Source organism: Dreissena polymorpha, chromosome 4 (assembly GCF_020536995.1).
Source record: "Dreissena polymorpha isolate Duluth1 chromosome 4, UMN_Dpol_1.0, whole genome shotgun sequence".
Lineage (NCBI taxonomy): Eukaryota > Metazoa > Mollusca > Bivalvia > Myida > Dreissenidae > Dreissena > Dreissena polymorpha.
Window position 1 is genome coordinate 89,283,505 of NC_068358.1, and position 27,435 is coordinate 89,310,939.

Here is a 27,435-nt window from a genome sequence, read left to right on the forward strand (position 1 = left end):
GAGTATGTTTTTATAAAATCGCATGATATTTTTTTGAGTTTATTTAGCTTTGGATAATATTTATGTTCTAAATAAAATTTCCATAAACAGAAATTAAAAGCGTCTACTGCTGTCAAATGTAAACGACATATTTTAAGCATAGATTGTATGGGTTATGCACTAGGATGTAATATCTTACGTTTGAACGCTTGCAATACAAGAAGGGTGTTTAATAGTATGATTTTGGCAACGATTGTCTCAATAAAGTAAGAACACTTACGCACTATAAAACGCTGGAGATTAAAGTCTTACTATGTACTTATTGTAATGCCTCTTTTATTGAGCGGCGCTATGGCAATTACGTATAATAAACACTCTAACACGCATATTCGAACTTGTATGTGGTTATTAGATCACATAGGTAGCAATAAATACGTTTCGATTCTTTGAAGTATGTCAACCACCATTCTACCTGAGAACCTTGCTACAAAGGCGAAGCAGTTGTACGCATGTTGTTTTGCAAATACATTGACTTAATGTTCCTCTTGCAAAGAGACTGAAAGCTTTAACAGAACGTGCAATTGTTTATGTAATAAAAGTTCGTGCCTGTCAATCTTAATATCAAGTTACCTTCTGGAAGTCTGTAATAATCGTTGCATTATTAATTTGTTCTGGGGCATGCAATTACTACGTTTAGGACTCTGTCCTGATTTAATACTAATATAACACTTCTTATTTGGTCACTAATTAATACGTGGCAGTAGATAAACGCCATTTTAATTTGTAACGTTTGATATTTTAATGTTGATGAATTTCAATTTAATTTACGTGAAGTATTAGATATTTGTTGAAATAGTCTGAGTTCGAATTCCAACAAAATCTGTACGAAAATAAGGGAGCTGTTTTGATTTTAATACGTTTTGCATTAATAAGGTCACGAAGTGTACACATTTACAATATTTTCTTCTTGAAACAAATCCCGAATAAAATACAAACTGATTTCCATATCTTAGCCGCTGGTATATTAACCTAAAGCTCAAATACGCGCGATTCCATGTAACATTGGCTTGTAGTTTGAGGCCAGGCATGTATCGTTGTATGCAATAACCATATAAACAGTATGGATTCACTGACGGCTGCGCGACTAGAATAGACAATAAGGCGTTGTAATAGATGTATTTGTTGTGTTCTAGACAGTGCCAATATATCGGGGATTCACTGTTCAAGATAGCTTACATCTTATTACAGACGCCAATTTAAGGCTTATGTACTATCGTATTAGTATGTTACTTACTGATTACAACGTGCTTAATTGCTTGATTTGAGACTCCATAAAATTGTATTAGTTTAAATTAAAGATGGATGCTATTAATTTATAGTATAAATACTTAACTTATTATATGCCTTATTGCTCAAGTGATTTTTACATATACTTGCTAAGATTTGTCCGAGGTCATTCAATCATATTTCGTTGGTTAAATTATTGTGTTAAAGACATACATTATATATTTTTATTTCGAGCAGAAATATATTGAAATATAAATAGTTTCGTTAAAAACATTATTTAGAACATGCATGCTATCGAATCATATAACTGATTCTATAATGTTCTATCCTATAGATTATATATTTTCATTTGCAGGAGATATGCGAACTCTTTTGGTTTTTTTTTATGGTGTTTTTAATAACTATGTTTCTTGGTCCGATTTCCTAAACAATCAATCTATGCAAACAAGAATCGTATTATTTCATAACTTTCAAAACTATTTTTAAATATTTATGTTTTAAGCCTGTAATGTGACTCTGATGTGATAACGGAAATGGTTTGTCCGAGAGAGTTTTGGAGCCTAGCAGAATACCAATATTAATGATGCTGCTGTTCAGAAATTATAATAAAGACTGAGAAATCCCACGCTGACATTAAACAGGATTACTTGTTGTTTGGCTGAAAATCACAAGTGCGTTCTTAAATTACTGTTTTGTATAATTCAGGAAAGATAATGATCAAAACTGGCTTATATCTAAGTGAACAAATCAAGGGGGATATTGAGATGGTATGAGGCCAGAGATGCGACGAGGATAATTATGAAATAGGGATAATTAGGATAATTCAAATGATGGAGTTCAATTTTCATGTGATTTAAGTAGTAATACTTAGTTCATATTCTCTAAAGGGTAAGTCATTTAGTTATATAATATTTATTTTTATGAGACATTGGATCGGTTTTCATTTTAAACGTTAGTGTATCTATTGGTTGTATGAATTTGCGAGATATATCGTTAATATATAGTGATTACGTTGACTGACTAGAAGGGATCAAAATTAACTATCTAACTAACTAACTAACTAATAAACTAACTAACTAACTTATTGGCACCTCACTAACTAACAAACTATATAAAAATCTTACGTCTAAAATATGTTCGTGTTCTTTGATTACCATTCTGAATTCAATCGTTTCCATTTAAAAGTGTATTGCTATGCGTGTTATGTGTATTATTACATGAGACATTGAAACGCTTACGTTAAATACAAACACATACTTAGAGGTTTTAGGCAAATTTAGGAAGAACATAATGCACGATGATATATTATTTATTTATCATTATAATTATTATTATTATTATTATTATTATTATTATTATTATTATTACTATTATTGTTATTATTGTTATTATTATTAGTATTATTACTTTTTTTATATTATTTGTTTGAAGTTTTGAAATCGCCCTTGTTTCTTGTCAATTGTATTTGACAAACCGCAAAAGTCACCGCTAGAATGGCATTAAACATAAGTTTGAATACCAGCTCCAACGATGGGCGTATAAATCACATATTGTAGTATATCATGAATGAATAAATACTAAAAATGTAATGCTACACTGTATGCTTCAAGTATCGTTCTACGATATAAGCAGACTAATGACGTCCGTGAGGCCTTATGGCTTTTAAGTTACTGTGAAGTTCTTGCTGAACGAATAAGACATTTTTGCTGATAACATACTTATATGTGTTTTATGCCATTATTAAGAATTTTTCTTACATTTCGACGGTAAACCGTTAAAATTAATGTGTTATATTATTAGCAAGCGCTATTGGTTTCATCATATGCATATGCTTCAAAATGAACGGTTTGACCGATCAAATGATAGAACCAAAGTGCATATTTGTATTATCATTCTGTTTGGTTTATAATAGTAGGATGTCAAAGCGATTGTGAATTGTATTGAGAATCACTATCGGTGCTTTAAGTGTTTACAGTAAACACAGTTAACATTTTGACCGTACAATGTAACGTCGTTCAAGTGTGTAATTGGTAACATCCTTCTCCTGAAGAACAAAATAGAACGGCTTGCACTGACAAGCTAAAAAAATAATAATAAGTGCCCATAATAAAAAATCAAACAATGTCAATCTATAGTAATCGTTTCGTATGTACTACTTTATTACAGCCCATAGCGGGCTTATACTTATTTTGAATGAATGTACTTGTTGTACCCTTTACAAGCACAATGCGCGCATATTTAAAGGAATGTGAACTTGATCATGACAAATGTAGGATCCTCTTTGTTCATGTTTCATCATGGAATTACTGCTTAAAATGGAGCACGTACAGTCAAACACGTTGATATGGCGTGTACACACCATTAACAGCTAAAAGATATGTATATAGATGCTAATTTCCCAAAACAAATCAATTCATGTGAGTTGTTTACGAGTTTTAAAGCGCTGTCTTACTTTTTGAAAGCATTAAACAAATGGAGAAATTAAACTTCTTTTGTCTTGCTGACTTGTTAAAACGATTATATCTGAATTGTTTACAGGTTTTAACTATAAGATAAAATCGATTCTATTTCCAGGCTTTTTGTTTATTTTAGTAGTAGTATTTTTTGTTGTTTATACATATTCGTTTTGAAATATGTTGATATTTGATAATATTGCATGGTTCCTTTATTCCGAGCAACAAAAAAATGTATATTCATGATGTTTATATCCGTTGCATGGTTCTTGGTCAAATGGTTTCAATTTTCCATTTAAATTAAACAAAAACTGTTTTATGCTACGCCATGTATGTGTAATGTGGTGATACTTAATTGTATATTTGTTTGGTGCCTTTCTATGTTTTCCTTATTTCAATATAGCTATCTAATTCAACACTGACCCAGTCTTAAAGTATTAATTTCCGCTTCTAGCCAATATCGATTATTCGTTAATATTGCATAGCCTCATTTGCATTATGACGTGACTAAATGCTCGCATATTCAGTTTTCAACAATAGATAACGCATTGGTCCAAAACACCTCTACAATATTTAACGATTTAACGATTGCTGCCGACCAACTCCGATGCTATTTGAAATGCATCTCTCCATAAATTTAGAGCAGAATACGAGGCAATATGAATTCGGCGTTGTTTTTCTTTATACATAAAATCTGAACCACGTTCCCATTTAAATACACGCGAAAAAAAAAACGTTCAGAATTTTACAAAATTAATACCAACTTCATTTTTTTCGTTTACATTAATACATTAAAATCGGTATGAACATATTTGGACTAAACATTATATACAATGAAGCATGCACTAAATATACATCATCGAAAAACAAATTACACAGGTACGTTAAAACGCCCATGTATTGTTACGGTACGCTGCCAAAAAATTACTTTAACAGACCGCTAGTTTGGAAAACACAATTACATGTGTTCAAAATCAGTTACTATGCGCATATTGGTACTGGTAATAAATATCTCATGTTATAACAAACTTTTAAATAGGTTTTCCGATACGCTTTGTTTATAAATGTCACTTGTAAACGCAACAAAAGACGAAATGCATCATTTATATACATAATATCGTATTATTATGTGACATAAATGTATTTAGTTGTAGCATTTTTTCTGACATCCCTTTAGGTGCCAAGCGATCTTTCCCGACTTGAGGAAATTTCTTATTTTTATAATGCAATAATACAATCTGACTATAACATCTAATAATTCGCTTTAGTTTAATAATTAGCTTTTTTTTTTATCTATATCATATATAAAAAATTAATCAGCACACTAGTGTGAATTGTAAATTTATATCGTACTTAAATGCTACAAATACAACTCGTTCAACGCATAGTCACATATGTCACTATATCGCTTTAATGCACCCATTTTTTTCGATTGACAAACACTGAAGGAAATACTTCATTGAGATTGGATTCGACTGTCCATGCTTATTCTCGCCTCTATTAATCTTCACCAAGATAATAACGGAATTTATATATAAGTAAGAGCACCTTGCATTGTTAAGAGTAGTATATACCTATGTGCGTGTGTTAGCGCGTGTGTCTGATTTTATGTGCAGTCAACTTTTGTTGTTATAGCTATATAGAAAATAGTTGTGTGTATGACTCATGTTGTATTGTATTTCTTTAGCGTTTAAAGCAAATTGAAAAAAATACGACTAAAACCACTTCAATTAAATGTCCCGCTGGCCCTTATTAAAAAATGAAAAGTTCCTTGCACAAAATGAAAAGTGTGGTATATATAATTGCTTAGCATGTAATTGTCCGCGTTTCTCACCTATACGATGACAATATGATTACTGACACACGAACGTATACAGAAGTAGTTGATGAATGGAATATTGTTCCAACGCAACGAGTAATCAATCATTGGTCAGCAAAGACACTTGAGTTTAATGAGCCTAAATCAACAATTAATTGGCTGGTAGGGTTGACATCGAAGACTGTACCTATACTGTATTATGCTGATTCAATTTGTGTAGTAAGTACACATATTTTGTCAATATAACTTCACATGGTCGGCATTTAATGAAACATTAAACTCCACGAATGAACATCGCCAATACATAATTCGTTCTTTCTTTTATACATATTAATACTATAGTTTTAAACAAAACAAATACATATATGCCATCAACATGGTAATTATGCGTAGGCGAAAAGAAAATGTATGTGTATCAGAGAAGAAATAACAAATATCAATTTGGTGGGTCAATCAAACTTTCTCTGTTTAATAATTTTTTAGTGTTGAATGTTCACACATAAAAGGATTTAATTATACACTCATCGCACTTGTTCGACCAGTGTAATGGCCTACTTGTAAAGATATGGAATGTGTCTCGCAACATAATCACCGACAACGACATGCATTATATTGGTTTCCTAGCGTTTACAGGAAATATGGAACGGTTTTAATAGCAGAGGCAGCATTCCATGCCTGGTCAGACGGTTGTGTATTGATATTCCTGGCTGGTAAGAATCGCATATGCATTGTCGGCTTAATTCAAGAAATGTACAGATCCGATCGGCATTGGCAATTACAACAGGATAGCTTGGATTGCAACCCTATAATTTGTTCTCAATAACAATTTCCCGAACAAATCATTCGAAGACGCATCAAAGGCGGTCACAACAAATCTGACATATGTTTTTTTTTTCTTCGCACAAACTATTTCAATATCACTGTTCATGCAATTGTATTTGAGAATATATTCAACGACAAACGCCAAACAGTTTAACAACGCAATTTATTATCTTAAAGGTTTGGCATAATAATGTCAAGGCTGGGATCAATTGTCTTATACAGGTTCCCCCGAGAACGGCGGGAAATTTAAGTACATAATGTCTTTCCCCCGGGACAAGCGGGAAGTGTGTTCGTGGAAACTATGCCTATGCCTTTTTTCCAAGGCCAGAGTAAAAACCAGAGATAAAATTTCACTGAAGGTAACATAACTCTGGAAAACTGTACCCGAAAACAACCAATATTAACAAAAGTTTATTGATCAAAGTCTAGCAAATTCTCTAAAACTGCTACAGTCAATTACACAGGAACCTGTCGTCGGGGGCCGAACTAAGTAGACCATTGGACAGACCATTGGACAAACTGACGGTGTGCCGTACGCTGTTAAGTCCCAGCCATGACGATGTGGGTTTCTAATGGAGCTCGTTATTCTCGACAACACTGGAATATAACAAAAATCTTGCAAGCATCGTGTTACAATAACAAATTAAGTGGGAGGGTGGGTGGTAAATGTAAACTTGTAAACCATAGCGCGACCTACCCTGTGATGCGACAAGCTAGTAAAAGAGCGTCAATTTGCACGGGCAGTGGTTTTATACTTAGTGGACGAGTCTATATGTAAGAGTAGACTGGGTAGGATGGGCTATAAAATTGGGGTTTAGGTTTCAGGAAAATAGCGTTTGCGTTGAATAAGACAGTTTATTCTTGAGCGAATAAACATTATTATTTAAGTATGCATTTCATATAATAAATTACATTCAGTTGTCTCCTTTCGTTTAAAAAACATATAAGGAAAAGCATCCTAGATAAATTTTTATATTTAAGGGTAACACGTTGAAACGCAAAAACTGTCATCAACGAAACAAGTTAAATACGTTTAACTATAAACTTATCATCATTCATAATCACTGGAGCTTAGTTGATTTTCGGACAAGATCTGAAAACTTATAACAATTGTTTCTCCTTTTTAATGATGTCCCAGAAATGCTATATAAAATAAGAACAATTATGACAAAGTGCAAATTATTTCCAAAATAGTTAAAGAGGTTCCAATGAAGCTCATTTGATGAACGCATTTCCCGAACATAATTTGTTATAGTAATGGCTTTCTTTTGTGTTTCCGGGACTACTTCGGAGGGGCAATGGAAGCTTTGATTAGTTTCATTCAATGGCATGTTCTCACACAATGGGTTCAAATTATCTACTTCAGGAGTGTTATTTATATTTCCAAGACCAAAGACAGGGAAAGTGAAAGTTTGCGGCCATGCGTATTGACATGTTAGAAGCATAAGCCAAAGCCGTTGTGAAGTGTAATATGCTTTTTTTGGCATTCGTGTATATTTAAAATAACACTGTATGTACTTGCGGTGTACTGTTATAACCATTGACATATGTTCGTCTGTCTGTCCGACGATGTTATCCTATAACATTTAAACGTGCGTGAATTGTTCCTTGTGATATGAAGTCGTGTTTCGGCAATATTATTAGAACAGATTATAGCTGGGTTTTTTCACTGTTCCCTTTGGATCTGTTGCTGGTATACTCTTACAATAGTGATCATGCTATGTATAAACGTCTTGTTCAAGAAAGTCCTTACATATTTTCAACCATCCTGTGGTAGACAATTTCGTTTGCAATATCCATCGGCTGGATTCTTTCAGTTAATCTCCCTTTTTAACTTCAATATGGAATTTCTATTGCATGATTATAACAAAAATTTCATACATAAAAATAGGTGGCGTCATGGGATTTGGGCATTTATTTACCAAGCCTTACTTATATGATGATGCATTTTGATTATCATTTGTATCACCCGTAAAAACAAAACTTATTTATACCAACACCTTATACAAACGCTTAATTCTTTAAGGGATCGCAGTGGTTATTTATGTTATCTGTACATAAGATACAAACAAAACAAATTAAAATGCAAACACATGTTGACCCATCCAAAAACAGCCATACTCGTACATCGCATGAATCCGTTTGTAGGAGCATGGATTCTAAAGCATTCTTTAATGAACAAATTCCACAAGCATGTACTTTAATATTTTCATGAATAAATGTTCAAAAATGAGCGTGGGCGAAAAAAATGTGTAATGTCTTGAATTTATACAAATGTCAAAACAAAATTGACAGCTTACGTCAAAAGACCGACACCCACAATAGTGTTGATGGTTTCTCAACACTAGTTTCCTATATATTAAGATCTAAGTCTGACGTTAATTTACAAATTTCGAAGCCTTTTGAACTCGAGGGATTACGGGCGACAACGAGGCCTTTAAAGAACAGACATATCAGTTTTACGGGATGTATACAGTCCCCAGAGGCCGTTGCACAATAACACATGAAATTACTGACGCGTTACAATATCTAGGTTTCTCCACACACATACGCGCTTGTTTCTAGACTGTCACTTTAATCGCAATCTGTAATATGCATATTTTAACACGACGGGTTGACTGTCGGATATGTTTGGAATGATGTGCTTAACAAAAACGCGTATCGTTAGTATCTTTTAATGGAATGCCTCGTCTGTCTCCTGTTAACTATTGATATGTCGGAGGTTTCATTGAAATGATGTGGTTTTAAATCATACACACCATGACAGACACATAGCAGACTATGGCAAACACACAACATATCATCACAAACACACAGCATATCATCACAAACACACAGCATACCATCACAAGCACACATCATACCATCACAAAAACACAGCATACTATGGCAAGCATACAACATACTATTATAAACACATATCATATGATTTAAACCCACATCATTTCAATGAAACCTCCGATATATCAATAGTCAACAGGAGACAGACGAGGCGTTCCATAATCATTATCCTTCCGAAACATGTTGGTCTCCTTTCAGTTTTTATATGTAAATACAAATAATTATAAAAGTATATATATTTTTAAATTCCATTTGTTAAACGTTTTGCCATGACAAAAGTTCTTCTTTTTTAAGCGGTTACTTAAAAACAACGACATTATTTGCGTAAAAACATTTTAATGTAAATTTCAATACGTCTTTCTTGTATGTGATACAATACCGTTTGAAATAATCAGTCCAGCTTCAGAACAGTTAACAACCCTGTAGCATTTAAATAATTTAATCAGTCATTTATCGCTGTTGTTTCAGACCAGAAATGGTAGCAATGTACAAGTAAATAAAATCAATTTAGATACGTCCTCAATAACACGTGGTTTTGATCGACTTTGTATTGTATTAGTAATTTAATTAAATATATGTGATCGATGCACCGATCTCAGACAAAAACACGCAATTGAAGAGCATCAATACAAAATACGAGTTAAAGATCCTACTTGAATTCGCATGCTTTCGCAATCAGTTGACGTAAAGTTTATTATTGATATAAGTGATCTTTGGAACGGCCAATATATTTATAACGCTAAAGAGTTAATATAACCACTTTCTTTATTACCCATACTTGTCGTTAATCTTTGTCATGGTAGTTTTTATTGAAATATATTAACAAGTTTCTTGTTGTGTAAAGGGTGTACAGCGAACATTTTGCAGGAATGGGTATTTAAAGATGGATTTTTATTATCAATACTTACATAAAAGTACGTGGGAATGTGGGAAGCTTTTTGTGCAAAGCTTTATTCTTAAAGCCACACACTTTGCATCTTACCTTGAAATGAAATACATGTTGATCAAAACATATAGATGCAATTTGAAACTGTGCAAAAGTGTCATTAAATATATTGCCTATTTAGCAAGTAATTTATTATTTTGAAACGGTACCGCTTTAAAAACCGAAAGTAGGATTTCTATACGTATACGTCCATTTCGACAAACGCGATTATTTTTAAGTTTTAAAGCGCATTAAAGACGGATTTCTTGTAACCACCAGATATATTCTTATTGGCGCACATAAAATTAAATATATAGCCTTGATTGCAAGAAATTTATTATTTTTCAAACGGTACCGCGTTTAAAACCGAAAGTAGGATTTCTAGACGTATACGTCCATTGCGACAAACGCGATTATTTTTAAGTTTTAAAGCGCAAAAAAGACGGATTTCTATCTTGTAACCACCAGATATATTCTAATTGGCATAGATAAAATATGTTTCTTATTCATACTTAAATTTACTATGCCAAATAAGCTGTGTGGCTTTAAGGGTTTATATGGCATTATTCATTTAAAATGGCTTGTATAAATTAACTTCTGCTTTTTTAAACATTCTATAAAAAGAAACAAAAACATTGGTATGTGTGGAACTAATATTAATCGACGCCTTAATTGTTTTCTGATGTATGACGGTACACATTGATTGCTATACAAATCAATTAAATAATTTAATTAAATCAAGTTCTACTTACATAATGCGTAACGAAAATGAAATAAACGACTTATATATAATTTGTTGGCATGGTAAACTATTTCTGACAATACATCATATATTTATGCCACTTCAATTGTATTGCCATAGTTTTTTTTTAAGGCGCGTTATTTGCTAGCAAGTTTCTTTCATCTGAGGTTTATGTTTGAAGTTGATTTATTTACAACCACAAATACAAATGTTTCATCAAGTTATTATTAAAAACAGCTGTTATGTTGATGACATATAGATGCTTGTTTGTTTCATCTATAAAGAAAGATTAATTTGCTCGCGGATGTAAATTTAATGAACAACTTCGAAAATGAATCCATTAGTTTAAGTGTTATTACGTGAAAATCAGTGTTCTAGGTCTGTTTGAATCGGAAATTGAATATGTAGCTTCTTGTAAACCGGCAAGTGATTTTATGCACGTTACGATTTTGAATTAATAAAATCATTTTCAATACCTCTGCAATACAACCGCCTTCCGGAAAAAAACAGGGTTGATGAACTTTTTACATTAAATCTGTTTCTTATAATTAAGTAATTTAATGTCAAAACATTCTCATAAAGACCGAATACATCATGAACTATTTGATATTACTATCACATTACAATATTAAACTGTTTGATTAAAATTCATTAAAGTGTGTGAGCATTTATAAATCGTTTTCAATTTTAATTCACAAGTAAGTCTGGTATTGCTCCTACATATGCTTTAGTGTACTTTTAGATTTACATGCGCTATATTAAAGATGACACAGTTCTGATTAGTATGGCCGTGCACGGATATTTTTTAATTATTTATATTGTCACGTTTGTATTCAAAGCGTCAGTCCCTTTTAACGCGACTGGTGTTTACAGAACCATAACACTGGTTTGGCAGGAATAATGAACACTTATAAAATCATATCATGCCCGATTATCCTTCAACCGATAAATGTAACCGCAGCATCGCGGCTTTCTCTGAAGGCAGCAAAATGTCTCTCGCAGCAAGTACCATCATGCTATAGGCAGTGGGTTTTAACAGCTGCTCTAGACATGGAATTGATGCTGCTACGAATATTTTTCTAAGGAGAGAAATAAACACTGTGAAACGCTTGAATAGCAGGATCTTTCCATAAATGAATGCTATATGTCATTAGACAGACTAAGGTGTTGTACATATATTTACATTATCTAGAATACAGATTTGATTTTTTTTTAAATAATTTATCAAAATATATTTTATAGGCTAAGATTTTTAAGAAATATCACAAGTAGTGTGATATACAACGAAGTACATCAAATATGTTTTCAACTTGAAGACATGTATCTGCGTATTGTGCATGTCTAGCCGTTTGTACGGTACGGATACATGCTGTTTTAAAATGTTTTATGCAAAATTCCAGTTAGCATAACAAGCTTAGATATAAGAGGACTAAGAGATGCTCAATGCTACCAAACAATATTAAAATAACAGCCTAATCAATTTATGGTTTGAAATTGCATGTACGTATCAAAGGAAGTGTTGACATTCTGAAGAATATAATTTACGCATATGTGCAATGGAATTAACATGTATTTTCAATTTGGAATTAGTTTGTATGTTCGTTCTATATTGTGGGTTTGACACAGTCTGCCAAGAAGGTGAGGTTAAGTGTGTATATGTGTTTTATATGTCTATGTGTTGATAAGGTGGTGATATTTAAATAAAACTCACGTGTTTAGTGTTATTGGGGACTAAGTGTTATTGATTGATAGCAATCGTAACTATAATTCACGTTTACATCGATATTCACTTATTTTAATAATTGTTAATAATAAGAACATTTACAAATACTTAGTATTTTGTATCAAAAATAAAAAAATAGAAAATAAAAATAAATAAATAATAATAATCATTATAATAATTACAATACTACTAATAATAATAATATTAATAACAATAATAATAATACCAAGAATAATAATAATAATAATACTAATACTACTACTAATAATAATAAAAAGAATCATAATAATTATGATAATGATAATAATTATTATTAATAATTATGAAAATAATAAGAAGAAGAATAATAACGATAATGATGACGATGCCATGATGATATAACGTGTGAACGAAGTACGCTAAACTTTCTGTCTAATATCAAGGTAAATTGATCAACTGGTTCACGTTTTGCCGTATATTTAGTGTCATGTCAACCATACAGATTTAAAAAAAAAGCATACAGATGAAATTCGCAATTCTCAGTCATTTAAGTGCATATATAAATATATATATATATATATATATATATATATATATATATATATATATATATATATATATATATATATATATATATATATATTGGATATTGGGCAGAGTACTTCAAAACATTGTTGTCTGGTTCGTACGTGATCCATAATTGAGGTTATCGCTTCCGATAAGTATACAGGCTTATATTTATTGTTTTTGTTGAAAAACAAAATCTATATTTGTAATTGATATTGCGTTCGCACATGTTCTCTTCGTTGTTCCGCACAGTTGACATGTTATACATTGAAATCAGTTCGTTTAAGATGCAGGCTAAACACTTAAGTTTAATAATGCTATATTCATAAAAGGTTCATGTCTTAAATGTATGTGTTGCATGTGCTACATTTTACATAAACTTATATCAAACATATCAATTAAGTAACATGACTAAGTAACAAACACGAATTAATTATGGAAATACGACTTATGTAATAGTATGAAACAATAAGTCTTGTTCAATTTGTAATGTATTTGTAAATATATAATGTGCTGGTACGTCGAAGTCTTTTAATATGCGCGCTTAGTTGACAGACTCGACCGTTGTATTGGCATTTGTTATTGTTCATGTACATATAGCGCCTTTTTTAGTCGTTTATCAGTAAATCAAACACAACCGATTGCCGGATCGGATTGCTGAACTCAAAACGCCATGTTATAGTTTTTCTTTCCTTAACAAGTTTCTGTAAAATGTGTTTTTCTATATTGGGAAACGTTTGTTGAAAGAAAATGCCTACATAAACCTTAGTATAAAGATACATAACCTCTCAATCAGTTGTAAGTCCCCTATTTATATCGCCGGATGGGACAGTAGGTTTTCCCGTCGACCATTAAATCTTTCAATCTGCCATTTCGTCCGAAAAAATAACACAATACACAAAACGTGTTATCTGCATCGAGCAAGTGTTGCAATGTAGCAGACGGTGGTATGTTAGGACCCCTGACTTCTCGTACATACAGGGTGCTGCTAGTGTACATACGCTCCCGAGTTGTCGAATAACATTTTGTTAGCATCCTAAGACGTGTAATAGCTCTGTCAAGCACAATGTATTTTGCGTTTTGTCAGACGGTTAGAGAGGGCTTAGTCATACGTATTTCAGAAAGACTGATACAACGGAATGTCGGTGGAGTTAAGTATTGTGTTGTACAAAAACGTATGGCGCTACTGAAAATAATAAGGACACAATTATGTTTACTGAAATCATGACATCCACGAGGTGGCAAGTCTTTCTTATGTGGCTATAATTAAAAGATTTGAACATTTTACAAACCCTATTTTACCCACTGAGCGTGGAACTTGAACATACCAAGTGTGTTGTTACGATATATGGACTGATTTCGAACTTGCATATGGGTTATTCATTCAAAAATTGTGCCAGTTTTCCCTATAAGTCTATTTCAAACATTGTCCAAACTACCTCCGCAGTTGTTAAGTTGTTAAGTACCTTTGGAAATTTTTAGGTTTGACCCTTAAAACATTTGGTCCTGTTGATTGAATTGGTGATCGCTATTAATAAATGAAAACTTTCGTAATTGTGTTAAACTCTGATCAAATGTATCTTCTAAAAAGTTTCTTTTCTAATACTAATTTCATGTTTTGAGCATTTTTGAGTTTTATATTCTAGCTGTATGAAGTACATGAGTAACTATATATTCGTATTTAGAAAATGATAAAACGAAAAAAACGTTTTTGGTATTCCTTAACCAAGCAATTGTCTGTTTTTTATTTGTCGATTTGCACTTCCTGTGTACTTATATCAAACTAATATAGTTCAGTTTACCAAATAATCCAGTGTTTATAATTGAATATTGCCTCCATGTGTGTAAATGATGTGTTGTGTGTTCTTCAGATGCCTACGACTACTACAGGAGAAACCCTTCCCCCATTCCAAGATTTCTGCCCGTCCCTATGAACATCACAGTCCACGAGGGTGAGACCGCGCACCTCCGATGTAGGATTCATAATCTCGGTCCGAAATTTGTAAGTGTTCCGTTTATATTGCCAAAGTGCCTCAAACACCACAGGCTTATAAAGAATATGGGCTGCACCTTCTGATCACTATACGGGCATCATATTAACTATGCCGCGGAATTGTATTATCCTGTTAAAATATGGTCGACGTCAGCTGCGTCAGTAGGAAATAATTGCTATAAGCAACGCAACGTCCATGGGTTTGTTTATTCATTTTAGTTCTTCGCTTGCGAAAGACTAAGGTTATCAGTGTTTTTTTGCAAGTCAGTCTGCTGTTAACTACGCTAGGAACTAACTACGCTAAGAGCAATAACCACATCTGCCTGTTCTACCACTGGTATACTGCAGACAGCAGCAGACAGCAGTGATGGTACATAATGAATAGTGTTTAACAGATTGTGGGACGACATTGGCCAGTTTGTCATTGAACTCTGTACCTATTTGCTGCAGGGAAAACGGGGCTAAATGCATGTCCAATTCGTGGTGTCCCAGATTAGCCAGTGCACACTGATTAACATGTGCAATGCACACAAGCTAATCAAGGAGGACACCTTTTGATTTATGGTGTTTTTCCTTAAAAAGAGAGTCTTTGGTACTGGGAAAACAATTAATGCATATGTATTAAGCCCTGTTTTTTTTCCAAAATGAAGCTTAAATGATCTTTTCTATTTATGATTTAAAAAAGGATAAAAGTGATAATAACTTCAAAGTAACCTGGCTGACAAGGCAAATCTCTTTTAAATCAAATAAACAACCAATGAGTTCTAAATTATACCTTGTGTCATTGTTAGTAAACATCTAAAAGTGACCTTTTCACATTTTTGTCATTAAATGCTTAATATTGATAAATGTAAAACAGTGGATGTTAAAAGCTCCATTTAAAAAGTCAAACCACTGACCCCTGGAATACAAGTCTATCGTTTAGACCACTCGGCCTTCCGTGCTCATACCATGAACGATGTATTTTATACTTTATATAAGCAATCCTTGTAGTATGAAAAAATATAACGACAACAACAGAACTCTCCAAATTATTAAATCGTTTCGTCAATTTACCAAAACGTGAAAAGGTCCCTTTATTGTCTTCAGACTTGCAAATTGAATGAGTTCAACAGACTGTCAAATCTTTAATTATGAATAACTAACAGGTTCGGTGTTTGCATGTAAGCCTGGGGCCAATAGATTTAAGCCCAGGTAACTCAATTTCAAAAGTTGGCTACAGTTGGGCTAAAAAGCAGGGCAACTTTTCAAAGCTTGATCAACTCAATCCAATTTAACATAGAATACACATTGTCGACTGTGGATCAATTAGGCCTAGGAAACGATTTAATTCCGGCTCTCAACAAGACATGATGCATGCAAAGTCTGTCATGTCTGCAAAAGTGTTACTCAATAATATTAAGAAAATAAATAAAGTCTTAGATACACATAACACAACATGTACATGATTCTAGGTTTGTTATTCGTTTGCAAGGCAACCAAAATTCTAAAGATGGTTGCCAGTGCAGCAACCAATTGCGAAAAAAGAGACATATTTTTGTGATTTGTCTAAGTTATCTCTATAACATAAATATGAGGTGAAGCAGTGTATACACATCTCGACCTGTGCTTTAAGACACAATCTTTATGCATGTGTGTTCATTTCAAATGTGCGATATAAAAAGCTATAATATAATTTTGAAAACTGAGTTGCGTCTAAGATGATGCAATAGCGCTTTGATCAAACCAATGCGGCCACTGCACAAACAACATACACAAAAAATGCATACACACTATACGTGTTTTGCAATGCTTAAAAATAGCAAATATACAGTATATTCACATACAGTTGTATACCAAATTAATCGGAAGCAATCAAGTGTCCATCCTAGCACACGTAGCTTGTGTATTTAACCCCTCAATAACAGCTGAATATGGTGCATTGTCGCTTTTTCCACTTTTAAGCTTATATTATAAACTACTTTTTTATGAGTCGCATGGACCTAACTCAAACGTGTACGGCAAAACAATAACACAATTTGGCTGTAATAATGTTTATCCAAAATGTTAATTCGTCTAATTTTGCAGTCTAGCATTGATCCAAAATCAAGTGCACATCCCCCGTTATCACTTGCCTTCCAGATAAAGGAATCCGTATGTTTTGTGTGACAGCGGAATAATCTTAATGTGTGGATAATTGTAAAGGAATGTTTTTTACAGCTGCATGTGTACAAGCTTTGGCAAAAGTATGACACTCGGTCTATTTCTCAACGATAAAGCTTTTGTTGTTACCATTTCTGTGCTAGGATCATCTTTATCAAACTTCACAGCTTAATAACCTTAGAGTGTTGATTAAAAGACAGGAAATTTTTGTTCTGCGAACAACTTGGATAGAGTTAAAACTATCGGTCTTAAGCTTTTATTTTTACTTTTTCTTGGCGGGGTTGATCTTTCCCCGTGTTTACAGCTGAACAACATTACAGTGTTGATCAGAAAGAAAGAATTTTGTTGATACTAGTTTTGTCTTAATTTGTGTCCATCTGTTCCTCCTCAAGTAAAGGAAACATAGTCCGAATCTTTTTATGAACTGAACTCCCTTTTAACGGTTTCGTTGATTTTGTTCCAAGTTAAACAGCTGCATTTTAATAATTTATTGATCTGTGGAAATACAAAATGTAGGCTTCGGCAATTTGGGGCATCACTTTTGCCTTTGTTTCTCAATTAAAAGCATATTAAAGCTCTTAAAGTACGCGCACGCTTACCTTCGGTAACTGCTTACATAGTTTCGCTCAAACCTTCAATGGTGCATAATCTTCATGCGTTGATGATCGTCAACACATTTATATTTGCTGTTATATTTTAATGGCTTTTTTGTGCGCAATATAACGTATGTAGACCCCGATATTTGTCTTTACTCAGCTATTTTTAACTGCCTGGCGGAGATGGTATATTAAACAAACATGTGCTGTGTGAACATCAGTGTGCTACATGTATAGCTATTTAAGCAATTACAATTAAATTTCAAATTTGCGTGTAAATATTCTATATATATCTTGTTTTGTTCAATATGAGGGTGTCGTTATAAACTTAAATATGTTCGTAACGACATAATAAATGTTTTATTGCCCTTATTATTCAAATCACCACCGTAACAAACTTACACGAATGAAGCCAAACTAAAAATGTGTAGTATTAAATGTGTCCCCGTGTCGATGACAACAGGTCGTTTGGCGGAAAGCGGATGAGGAATCACCTCTTACCCTCGGCAAGACGACCTTCACCCCTGACAAAGACATCGAGGTCCAGATTGAAGAAATCAACCCGCAGGATGTAGAGAATGAGGAAAGCAGATACGATCTGATCATCAAGAACGTATCTAAGGACCAAGAAGGCACATACGCGTGTCAAATCAGCGCAACAAAAAACTACACGTTCAATATAACGTTAAATCTTTTAGGTATGTACTAGTAATCTGTTGAGTTCGAACTGTTATTTGAAATATGCGTAAATACGCTTTTAAAAATAATGCAACGATATGTCTGTTTTAGCGACATCTGTACACAGCCCAATCTAATGAATAACTTATAAATACTTTTAACTAATGAAATATTATATATATATATATATATATATATATATATATATATATATATATATATATATATATATATATATATATATATATATATATATATATATATATATCGAAATTCACATGGTTAATTAAGACTTTCAATGGCATTCTCACAGTTTTTTCACCGTATTTGTCACGTGTATAAAATGTACGGCAACATTATTATTGCTGAATACAAAAAGGTTGTCTACAATTTATGAGCCAAAACTGACGTATCTCATTTTTTTTCAGAGCCGATTAAATATATACAAGGTACGTGTTATTCTTCGTTCTTTTCAGGAATTAAAAATAAGATAATGACATTTTCGTAACAGGGTATTTTTATGTCCCCGAGTCTATACTGGGGGAAATATTGTTTTTGCCATGTCTGCTTGTATGCTGGTTTGTTGGATTGTTTGCGTCAAACTTTAACATTGGCCATAACTTTTGCAATGTTGAAGATAGCAACTTGATATTTGGCATGCATGTGTATCTCTTGGAGTTGCACATTCGGAGTGGTGATAGGTCAAGGTCATTCTTAAATGTCAAAGGTCAAATATATAGATGGACATAGTGCTTCACAAACACATCTTGTTTAAATCATATAGCGTATATATATATATATATATATATATATATATATATATATATATATATATATATATATATATATATATATATATATGATTGTAAAAACACCCGGATACATCGTTCTGCACAAACTTATCTGAATTCGAATATTTATTATTTAATCATGTTAATTTATGTTCACAAAAACACAAACGGAACGAGGAATGTAGTTTCTTGAAGTTATGTATGTCATTCTTAAATCTCTCCAAAACATTTCTTATCGTTCAGAAACAACCTTGCTTTTTCACTCGCCCGGTATTTATTGTCAATTCCTATTGTAATCCACGATTGCAGAGCTTGAATTGACTGGGACAGAGTACGTAAGCATAATGGAAGACATTCGGCTCGTCTGCAACGCCACTGGTGCTTTAAAGGCCCCGGATTCTGTGGACTGGTTTTTCGATGGGGAACCAATTAGTAAAATGAAGCCCGGGCGCATTCTTCAATTAAACTCGAAACCAATGCCTGGAAGGTCATTGATAAGTGAACTTGTGATCAAAAACGTCACCACTGATGACAGAGGGCATTACGTCTGTCTGTTGACTAAAACGCTTGCACAGGGGTTTAAAGTCCACGTTCTTAATGGTATGCAAATTATGTCTTCAGCCTATTTCCTTATTTTTCATTTGTATTGATATTAGCGATGTGTATGCAAGTAAATGCGTCATGTACACGCTTGCATACATTTGTTTTTAAGATTTATACATTCGTATCGTATCTGCCATATAACACTTTCCCTTTGCACAGATGAAAAATAAGGTTTGGAATATAAATGACTGTATTTTCAATCGTCTCTTATAAAACAAGCATGCCATTATTAATTAAGTGGACGTATTTGTGCACATTATGCACATTATGTTTGTTATCTTTCAGACAAAAAGAATCACAAAGATCCAAAACGAGGTACGAATACAGTGTTATATTATATAATTTATCTAAAAGATCAACATATTACATAAGCATTAATTGATAACTGTATTTAGGTAATGAGTTGAGTGTCATGCATTAATCAAACTGTATTTATAAAACATGAAGTGTATTGTTGTGGTGCATATGTGATGAGTATTACTGTGCAATTTGTATTGTTTCTTCAGATCTGGAAACGGAGAGGTATTCATATAATACAGATCATGCCCCTTCAGACGCGTTAGAATCACATGGTAAAAATGACGCACTTGCAGTTTATTGGAGCACTAGCTTGCAAACGTCACTTACGACAGCAACATTATTCTGGACGATAACCTCATCATAGCAATAGGTTTCCCAGACCTTAACAAATGAAGATATATGTTAGACCTGCATGCGGATACATATTGATATTACTGTGTTCGAAATAGAGAGGTGAAGACTCTTTGAATAGCGATATTATTTTTTCGTAGGCAACAATTGCTATGATTTTCGCTTAATATTTTAATTAGAGTAAAATAAAATATGCTAAATAACGGACAAAATTGTAGGTCTGCTTTACAAACACGTCTCAAAACAGTACCGGTATTTAGATACCTTTATTGAGTTCATCTAAAGCATTTTGAACCTTAATGATTTAGGCGAATGCCTAGCGCAATAAAGCCATTTTCAGCCTGTTTACATTACCTTTTTTAAATGTTGTGTAGCCTTTAATCATTTGTTTCTTAGAACACAAACATAGAAGTTGAACACGGATGTATATCATCATGTAAATTACAATGTTCACCTTCGTATCGTGAAATTCATTTTAGAACAACGCCGCGACCATATTGCTTTTTCAAACAACATTTGACAATTTTTCTATGAAAAGAGCCGTAAATAAAAGTATCCACCAATGGTATTTTTATGTTGACGATTAACGACCTATTAGCAAAAAGCAATCACCGACAATTGTTCAAAGTTGGTACTAATTTGACATCATTTCAAGATAATTGTTTCATTCATGTTGTTCTAATTTAAAGTTATTGGTCCAAGGGCAACGAATGGTTTGTACTTACTAGAATGTATGCTTAATATAAAACATAATTAAACAGGGTGCGTCCAATATTGAATGTGTTCTTTTAATTACTATTACTTATGCTAAAATAATTGTCGAATTCCGATGTCTTTTGTACGTTTTCTTTAACGAATATGATCACATTTAGTTGTTATTGTTTTGTATAGTTTTACAATTTTTGTAAATACGGGTTCAGCGTGATTCAAACGTAAGTGACTATTGTTGTAAACAAGTATGAAAAGCATACGAATGTATCATATATGTTGTCATATCATTATTTATGTTGTTATTATTTATTAACATAAACGTTATAAACTCTACATGTAACTGCTATTTATTCCAATTGATTTGGGCCTTGTTATCAGAATGACGTCGTGAAGACGCGGCATTACTTGGATATAATAACACGCACTTTGTTTCTTAAATTGGCTTTAAAAAAATATATATAAATTTATATATATATATGTGTGTGTGTGTGTGTGTGTGTGTGTGTGTGTGTGTGTGTGTATGTGTGTGCGTGTGTGTGTGTGTGTGTGTGTGTGTGTGTGTGTGTGTGTGTGTGTGTGTGTGTGTGTGTGGTGTGTGTGTGTGTGTGTGTGGTGTGTGTGTGGTGTGTGTGTGTGTGTGTTTGTGTGTGTGTGTGTGTGTGTGTGTGTGTGTGTGGTGTGTGTGTGTGTGTGTGTGTGTGTGTGTGTGTGTGTGTGTGTGTGTGTGTGTGTGTGGTGTGGTGTGTGTGTGTAAATATAACTTTGTGTTGCTCAAGAAAGTGTTTAACCTTCTGTATTGGTATAAGATTTGACGGAAACCTTGGACACGATGGGATGATTCGTCAGATTACTTCACGAACAGTAAAAGTAACGTTCTTACTAACATACCTAACATACCTAAGTGATATTTTCTCTGTGTACACATGTTATTATATTGGAACGCAAAATAGAATACAATTAACAAATGACCCATGGATAAACCGCGTGTAATCCTTTCATTTGAGACAATTTTGTTAAAACATCACACTTGGGGATGAAACAATGACTGAGTCATTATGTAATATTTTGCGAAGTCTATATTAATGTCATTCCAAAGATGAGAGCGTGAAACACCTCTTTTGAAAATAACTCTCTTTCATACAGTATGATAAAATTATGTTATTACAATCGTTATCTAGAGCGTCATTCAATATTCACCAATACATTGTATATATCGTTCGACGTAGTATTTTTCCCTAAATGCATATAATTCATGATTGTCGTTTCCTATGCAAATGTTGTGTCATGGTTTGGACTATCACGGCATCGTCTGCTATGCATCACGGTATGCGCATATGCTTCTCGGAAAGGTATTAAATACGATATACACGTACCCAAATCGTATTTTGTAACTAAAAAATATTGGAATCATGACAGTCCAATAAATATGTTCAGTTCGTAAAGCCATATGATATCGTTACATTTTTTCTATACGTAATGTTATTCAATAGACTGAATTGAGTGCAAATAATAGAATTTAAATTTATGTAATAAATATAAGACTAAATTGTTTCCTTAATTTAATTCACTGAACATTATGTGATGTATTTACTATTAGAGGATATTTGTTGGATTCGATGGAATATCGATTTTATTTCACGAGTAATCATATTAAATAATATTGTCGCCTCTCGTGAAAGTATGTATTTTTTATGATCACGAGTGAATTAAAATCGATATTCCATCGAATCTAACTATTTTATTTTATTGTATGAGTTTGTCACCGTTTATTTACATTGTAAAATAGTTCATCTGGATGACGCTGGATTTATGACATCTTTTCGTCGAAAAATGACGTAATTTCAAAGTAAAACAGCGAAAAATATCGATATTTGTCACTGTTATTTTTCACTGTTTTAACCAGTGAAATAAAAGTTTTATTTCACTGATATTTCTCTATAAACCACCGGAAAGCATAACATAAAATATCTTATTACTTTATTATTTATGCTTTATATATATATATATTGATATTCCATAAATTGGCTAGATCAATCATCTTTCAATAGTTTGAAAATACTTTGTTTGAGTTGACACTTAGCATAACATGAACCATTTAAAATCCTATATTATTAAGAGAGTAGTTAACAACCATGAATCATCAACCATGTTAAATAACACAACTTGTGTGCATGGTGATGGAAATGTTTGAAATTGGTTGATTGAAAAATATACTTATCTATGAAAAGCTACTTGCCATCTAATATATCAGGTAAGATTTGAATTGTGGCGTCTTATGTTTCTATATACAGTATGTTTTGAGTAGACTGGCTGTTCTTTGCTTGTTTTAAACATTTTTTTACTAAATTGTAGCTTCCGGATACATTAAGCAAGAATGTTATGTACACTAAAACACCTAATTATCTCATGTCTGCAAAAAAAGTGAGGTTTGAACTTGATTAAAGAAATGTGTTGTTTTGTTTTAAATCAACACAGTTCACTGTTCTCATGCGTTTGTTTTGCCTAGGAAAGGTATTTTTAATTAGTTTTTTAAATATCATAAATATTATATACGACCGACAATTCTAAATGCTGATAGACTCTGCAGGATTTGTAGTAAATAAAAGCTGCTAGGTAAAGCTGATATATGATTTTTCAAGTATGTTATCGCACTGGTGCAAAGAGAATTCCGTAGATGTCATACTTAAACATTAGTCTTTTTAAAGTACTGTATCATAAACTATCAGATGTTAATATAATCGTAAGCTGATTTTCAAACACCTTTTCAAACACCTGGGACCTATTCTTATACGAATGTTCCAGAAGGTCGAGGATTGTCGCTATAACTTTCATTCGGTAACATAACTGGATAGACATATTGCATGATTCGAATATTTTGTCCTATGCAAACCTACTCTGCAAATATCATGGAAATACATACAACAAATAAATATATTACAGATATTTAAACATAAAACACAATGCGCATTCATAACGTTTCTGTTCAACGTCAATGACATTATAAAGTTAACACCTGTCAAATCTTTTCCACTATATAACCTCAAACGCAAATGTACTTTATGCGTCGGGAATCCACTTGTCAAAAGTGTCTCTATACAAGTCAGCCTGAAAAGACGACATGATTCTCTGTGCTGCAACTGTAAGTTCCTGTTAACCTGCACAGAGAATACCGCGCAACTGTGTTACAGTGATTTTACTTTCGGGAAGACGCGAAAGTCCATAGGGGCCAAATCCGGGCTGTAAGGAGTATGACTGCGGCGTTGACTGGGCCCGCAGGTTTATTGTCATGGTGTAGTTTGACGGCCGTGGCATCTTTTTCCTTGGAGTATTCATAAAATCCCGGCAGTAAGCATATTCAAGTGTTATAAGTTTTTAGCAACTTTTTTTTAATCGTTATTGTTTTCTTTTCTATTTTGAATACGATTGTTTAAAGTAATAACACAATTGTCAAATGACAGTACATAATTAAATAACGAAATTGCCATTACCTTTTGATAATATGTAGCATTTATTGTCTGACCATCAGGCACCTGGTGGATGAGCAGCATTCCCCGTCTATTCATGAAGAAGATATGTTTTCCACCAGACTTCATGACCCGGGTTTTCTTCGGCGGAGGACTTGCTGCTGTTTTCCACACTGAAAATTGTCCTTTCGTCTCCAGAGCTAAGTGCCATAACCACGTCTCATCAAGTGTGACGATATGGTCCTAAAAGTGTTCTTCATGGTATCTTCTTAAAAAATCCCCTTAGCACGTTACCGTTACGCGTTTCACTCGTTCTTCATCAGAGAGAAGTGTTTGAACCCGTCCGACACTAACCTTGAATTTGAAAACCTCGGTTAGTATTCTGAAAATCGTTGTAGTTGCCAATTCCAAGCTCTTCCGCGATATATCGCAACCGTTAAACGCCTGTTTTAAATCAGGTCTCTATCTTTGTCCGTCATAATTTGTTTAACGTGCGCTGGCCTACCACTTCGGTCATCATCTTCTACAGAGTCGCGTCCCTTTCTAAGTCTCTCGTGCCGTTTGAATGCCAACGATATTGAACAGTTAAATTGTTTCGAATTTTCAACTTCTGTAAACGTTTTGGTCGGTTTGTAGCCAAACGAGTGACAAAACTTAATCACCGTGCGTAGTTGAAAGTCGTCAACTGACGTCATGATTTCGTTACGTTTACTACTGTCATTGTTACCTTCGCGGTGTTGCAGCTGAGAATGATGTACACAACGTTGAATATTCAATCTACGTTTGGCGTAGATATGTGACGTCAATGCCACGTGAAATTTGCCCTAAATGCTGTTTATCACGACATTTAAACCAAATAAAAATGCGCTTAACGCGTGCACCGCTTGTCGTTACTGAGGTCTCTATGGCAACGCGTTTTAATCGCGCTTTATGGATTTCATGTAATTTAAGCTTAAATATACAGTTCGTGATATTTAGATAGTATAACAATATTATTGACTTTTTTCCAACAAATTAATTTGGAATGAAGAAAATCCATGAACTTGAAACAGTTACAAACATTAGGATTGGAATTCCTATTTCGCACGTTTATTGTATTGGGTACGGTTTGCTAAGATATTGCAATGCAAATCTCCTGTGTGAATACGTACTAAATCCGCACGAATAACACTACTTCGTGGGGTGATTTCTCAGGTAGATGTGGATGGTTTGATTTAATGTATGCATTTTCAACGAGTCCGATTGACGTGTTTATTATTATGACAATATACATACCTTCTCTAAATGATAGTAATCTAGTTTAGTAAAAAGTCGCTTATTGTTTGGCTTCACCGGTTTGTTATCTGTTTGAAACAATTATTCTTACTTCAAACTTGTGTTATCCATTATTAAAGATTAACATATCAAGATGATGACGACGAATGGCGATTTCTAAAATGACTTTGTCTTTTGACTACAGATATTACCAATATTTAAAACTCACTATTTATTTGTCTAGGTACTAACCATCGATTAACATATATGCTCATGATGTGTACATCTGAGCATACGGAAAAACAATGACACAGACTGGTTTGTGTATACATATAAAAATGAGGTAAATACGTAACCTTGATGAATCAGGTAAAATTGAAATTAATCATTTGACTTGATAACCAAAATATTGACTGACTACTCAATCACTTTCATATTATTTTTTCAACGTAAATAAACAGTGATGGTAAAGTATTTAATATAAAGGATGCTTACAATGCACTTGGTATGACCATTTTCATTTAATCATTTCATTTGAATTGTTATTTTATAATGTGACTAGTTTGTCTTCTACTTACACAGAAGACGTTACTTGTTGAGAATTCATGCTTGCTTCGATTGACTAGGGTAATACGAACATGTAGGGGCGTTGGGCCATATTGATCAATATTTAAGATTTAAAGCGATATTATACGATTTGTATATGTGTTAAATTGTAATATATCGATAAAAAATATGAAACAATAACACAAAATAAGCAAGAAGATTTATACATTGAAGACGAATTTAATAAAATGTAGCAAAGACAAATTAGCGCCCCAGCCGATTGTGACGAAGATATTTCGTACATATTCTCCTACAATAACCGAAGCATGCGTCGTTTTATTTAGTGTTCGTGTGTGCCCGGGAATAGATATCGTTGCAGGAATTTAAAATGAACCGTTACACTAAATTTAGCTTCACATCGTATATGCATGATATACATGCTGGCAAATTCGACTGTACAGACATTTTCGATTTCAGACTGAAATATCTGGCTAATTTCGTATTTTTCGACACATATCTTCTTAATTTTTATTTTAATTTATATTTAAATATGTTATAATCAGTTTATACACATATTATATAAATTCATCAAAATTTGACAACCTCGTATAATCTCACTTTAAGAGGTATCGTATAAAACGTAGTCTATAAAACTCATAAATTAGTTTAAATTATTATTGCCAACAAAATGTTCCATATTTTTTTATGCAAACATGAACACAAAGTCAAATTTAACCTACATGCAAATACACACGTTTGTTAATTCAAAACATCTGAAAAGCAATCTTAATCTTTATAAATGTATTGTTTGCATGAACTTAACGAGTAGAGTACATGTTAGTTATTTGCATTGTGTGTCAACATTGTAC

The 27,435-nt window shown here is 33.0% G+C and overlaps 1 protein-coding gene across 5 annotated transcripts in view; it reads left to right on the plus strand.

Moving 5' to 3' along the window:
* Positions 1-21,509, plus strand: part of LOC127876852 (neural cell adhesion molecule 1-like) — a 207,117-nt gene extending 185,608 nt beyond the window's left edge. For 2 of the 5 annotated variants that reach the window (XM_052422346.1, XM_052422347.1), the window contains exons 2-7: positions 15,009-15,139; positions 18,332-18,566; positions 18,975-18,995; positions 19,647-19,937; positions 20,226-20,255; positions 20,447-21,509. In XM_052422346.1, the coding sequence (XP_052278306.1) occupies positions 15,009-15,139; positions 18,332-18,566; positions 18,975-18,995; positions 19,647-19,937; positions 20,226-20,255; positions 20,447-20,604 (866 nt within the window). In that variant the 3' untranslated portion in view covers positions 20,605-21,509. The remainder of the gene's footprint in view (positions 1-15,008; positions 15,140-18,331; positions 18,567-18,974; positions 18,996-19,646; positions 19,938-20,225; positions 20,256-20,446) is intronic. The other 3 variants (XM_052422345.1, XM_052422348.1, XM_052422349.1) reach the window with 3 other exon arrangements.
* The last annotated feature ends 5,926 nt before the right edge of the window (positions 21,510-27,435 follow it).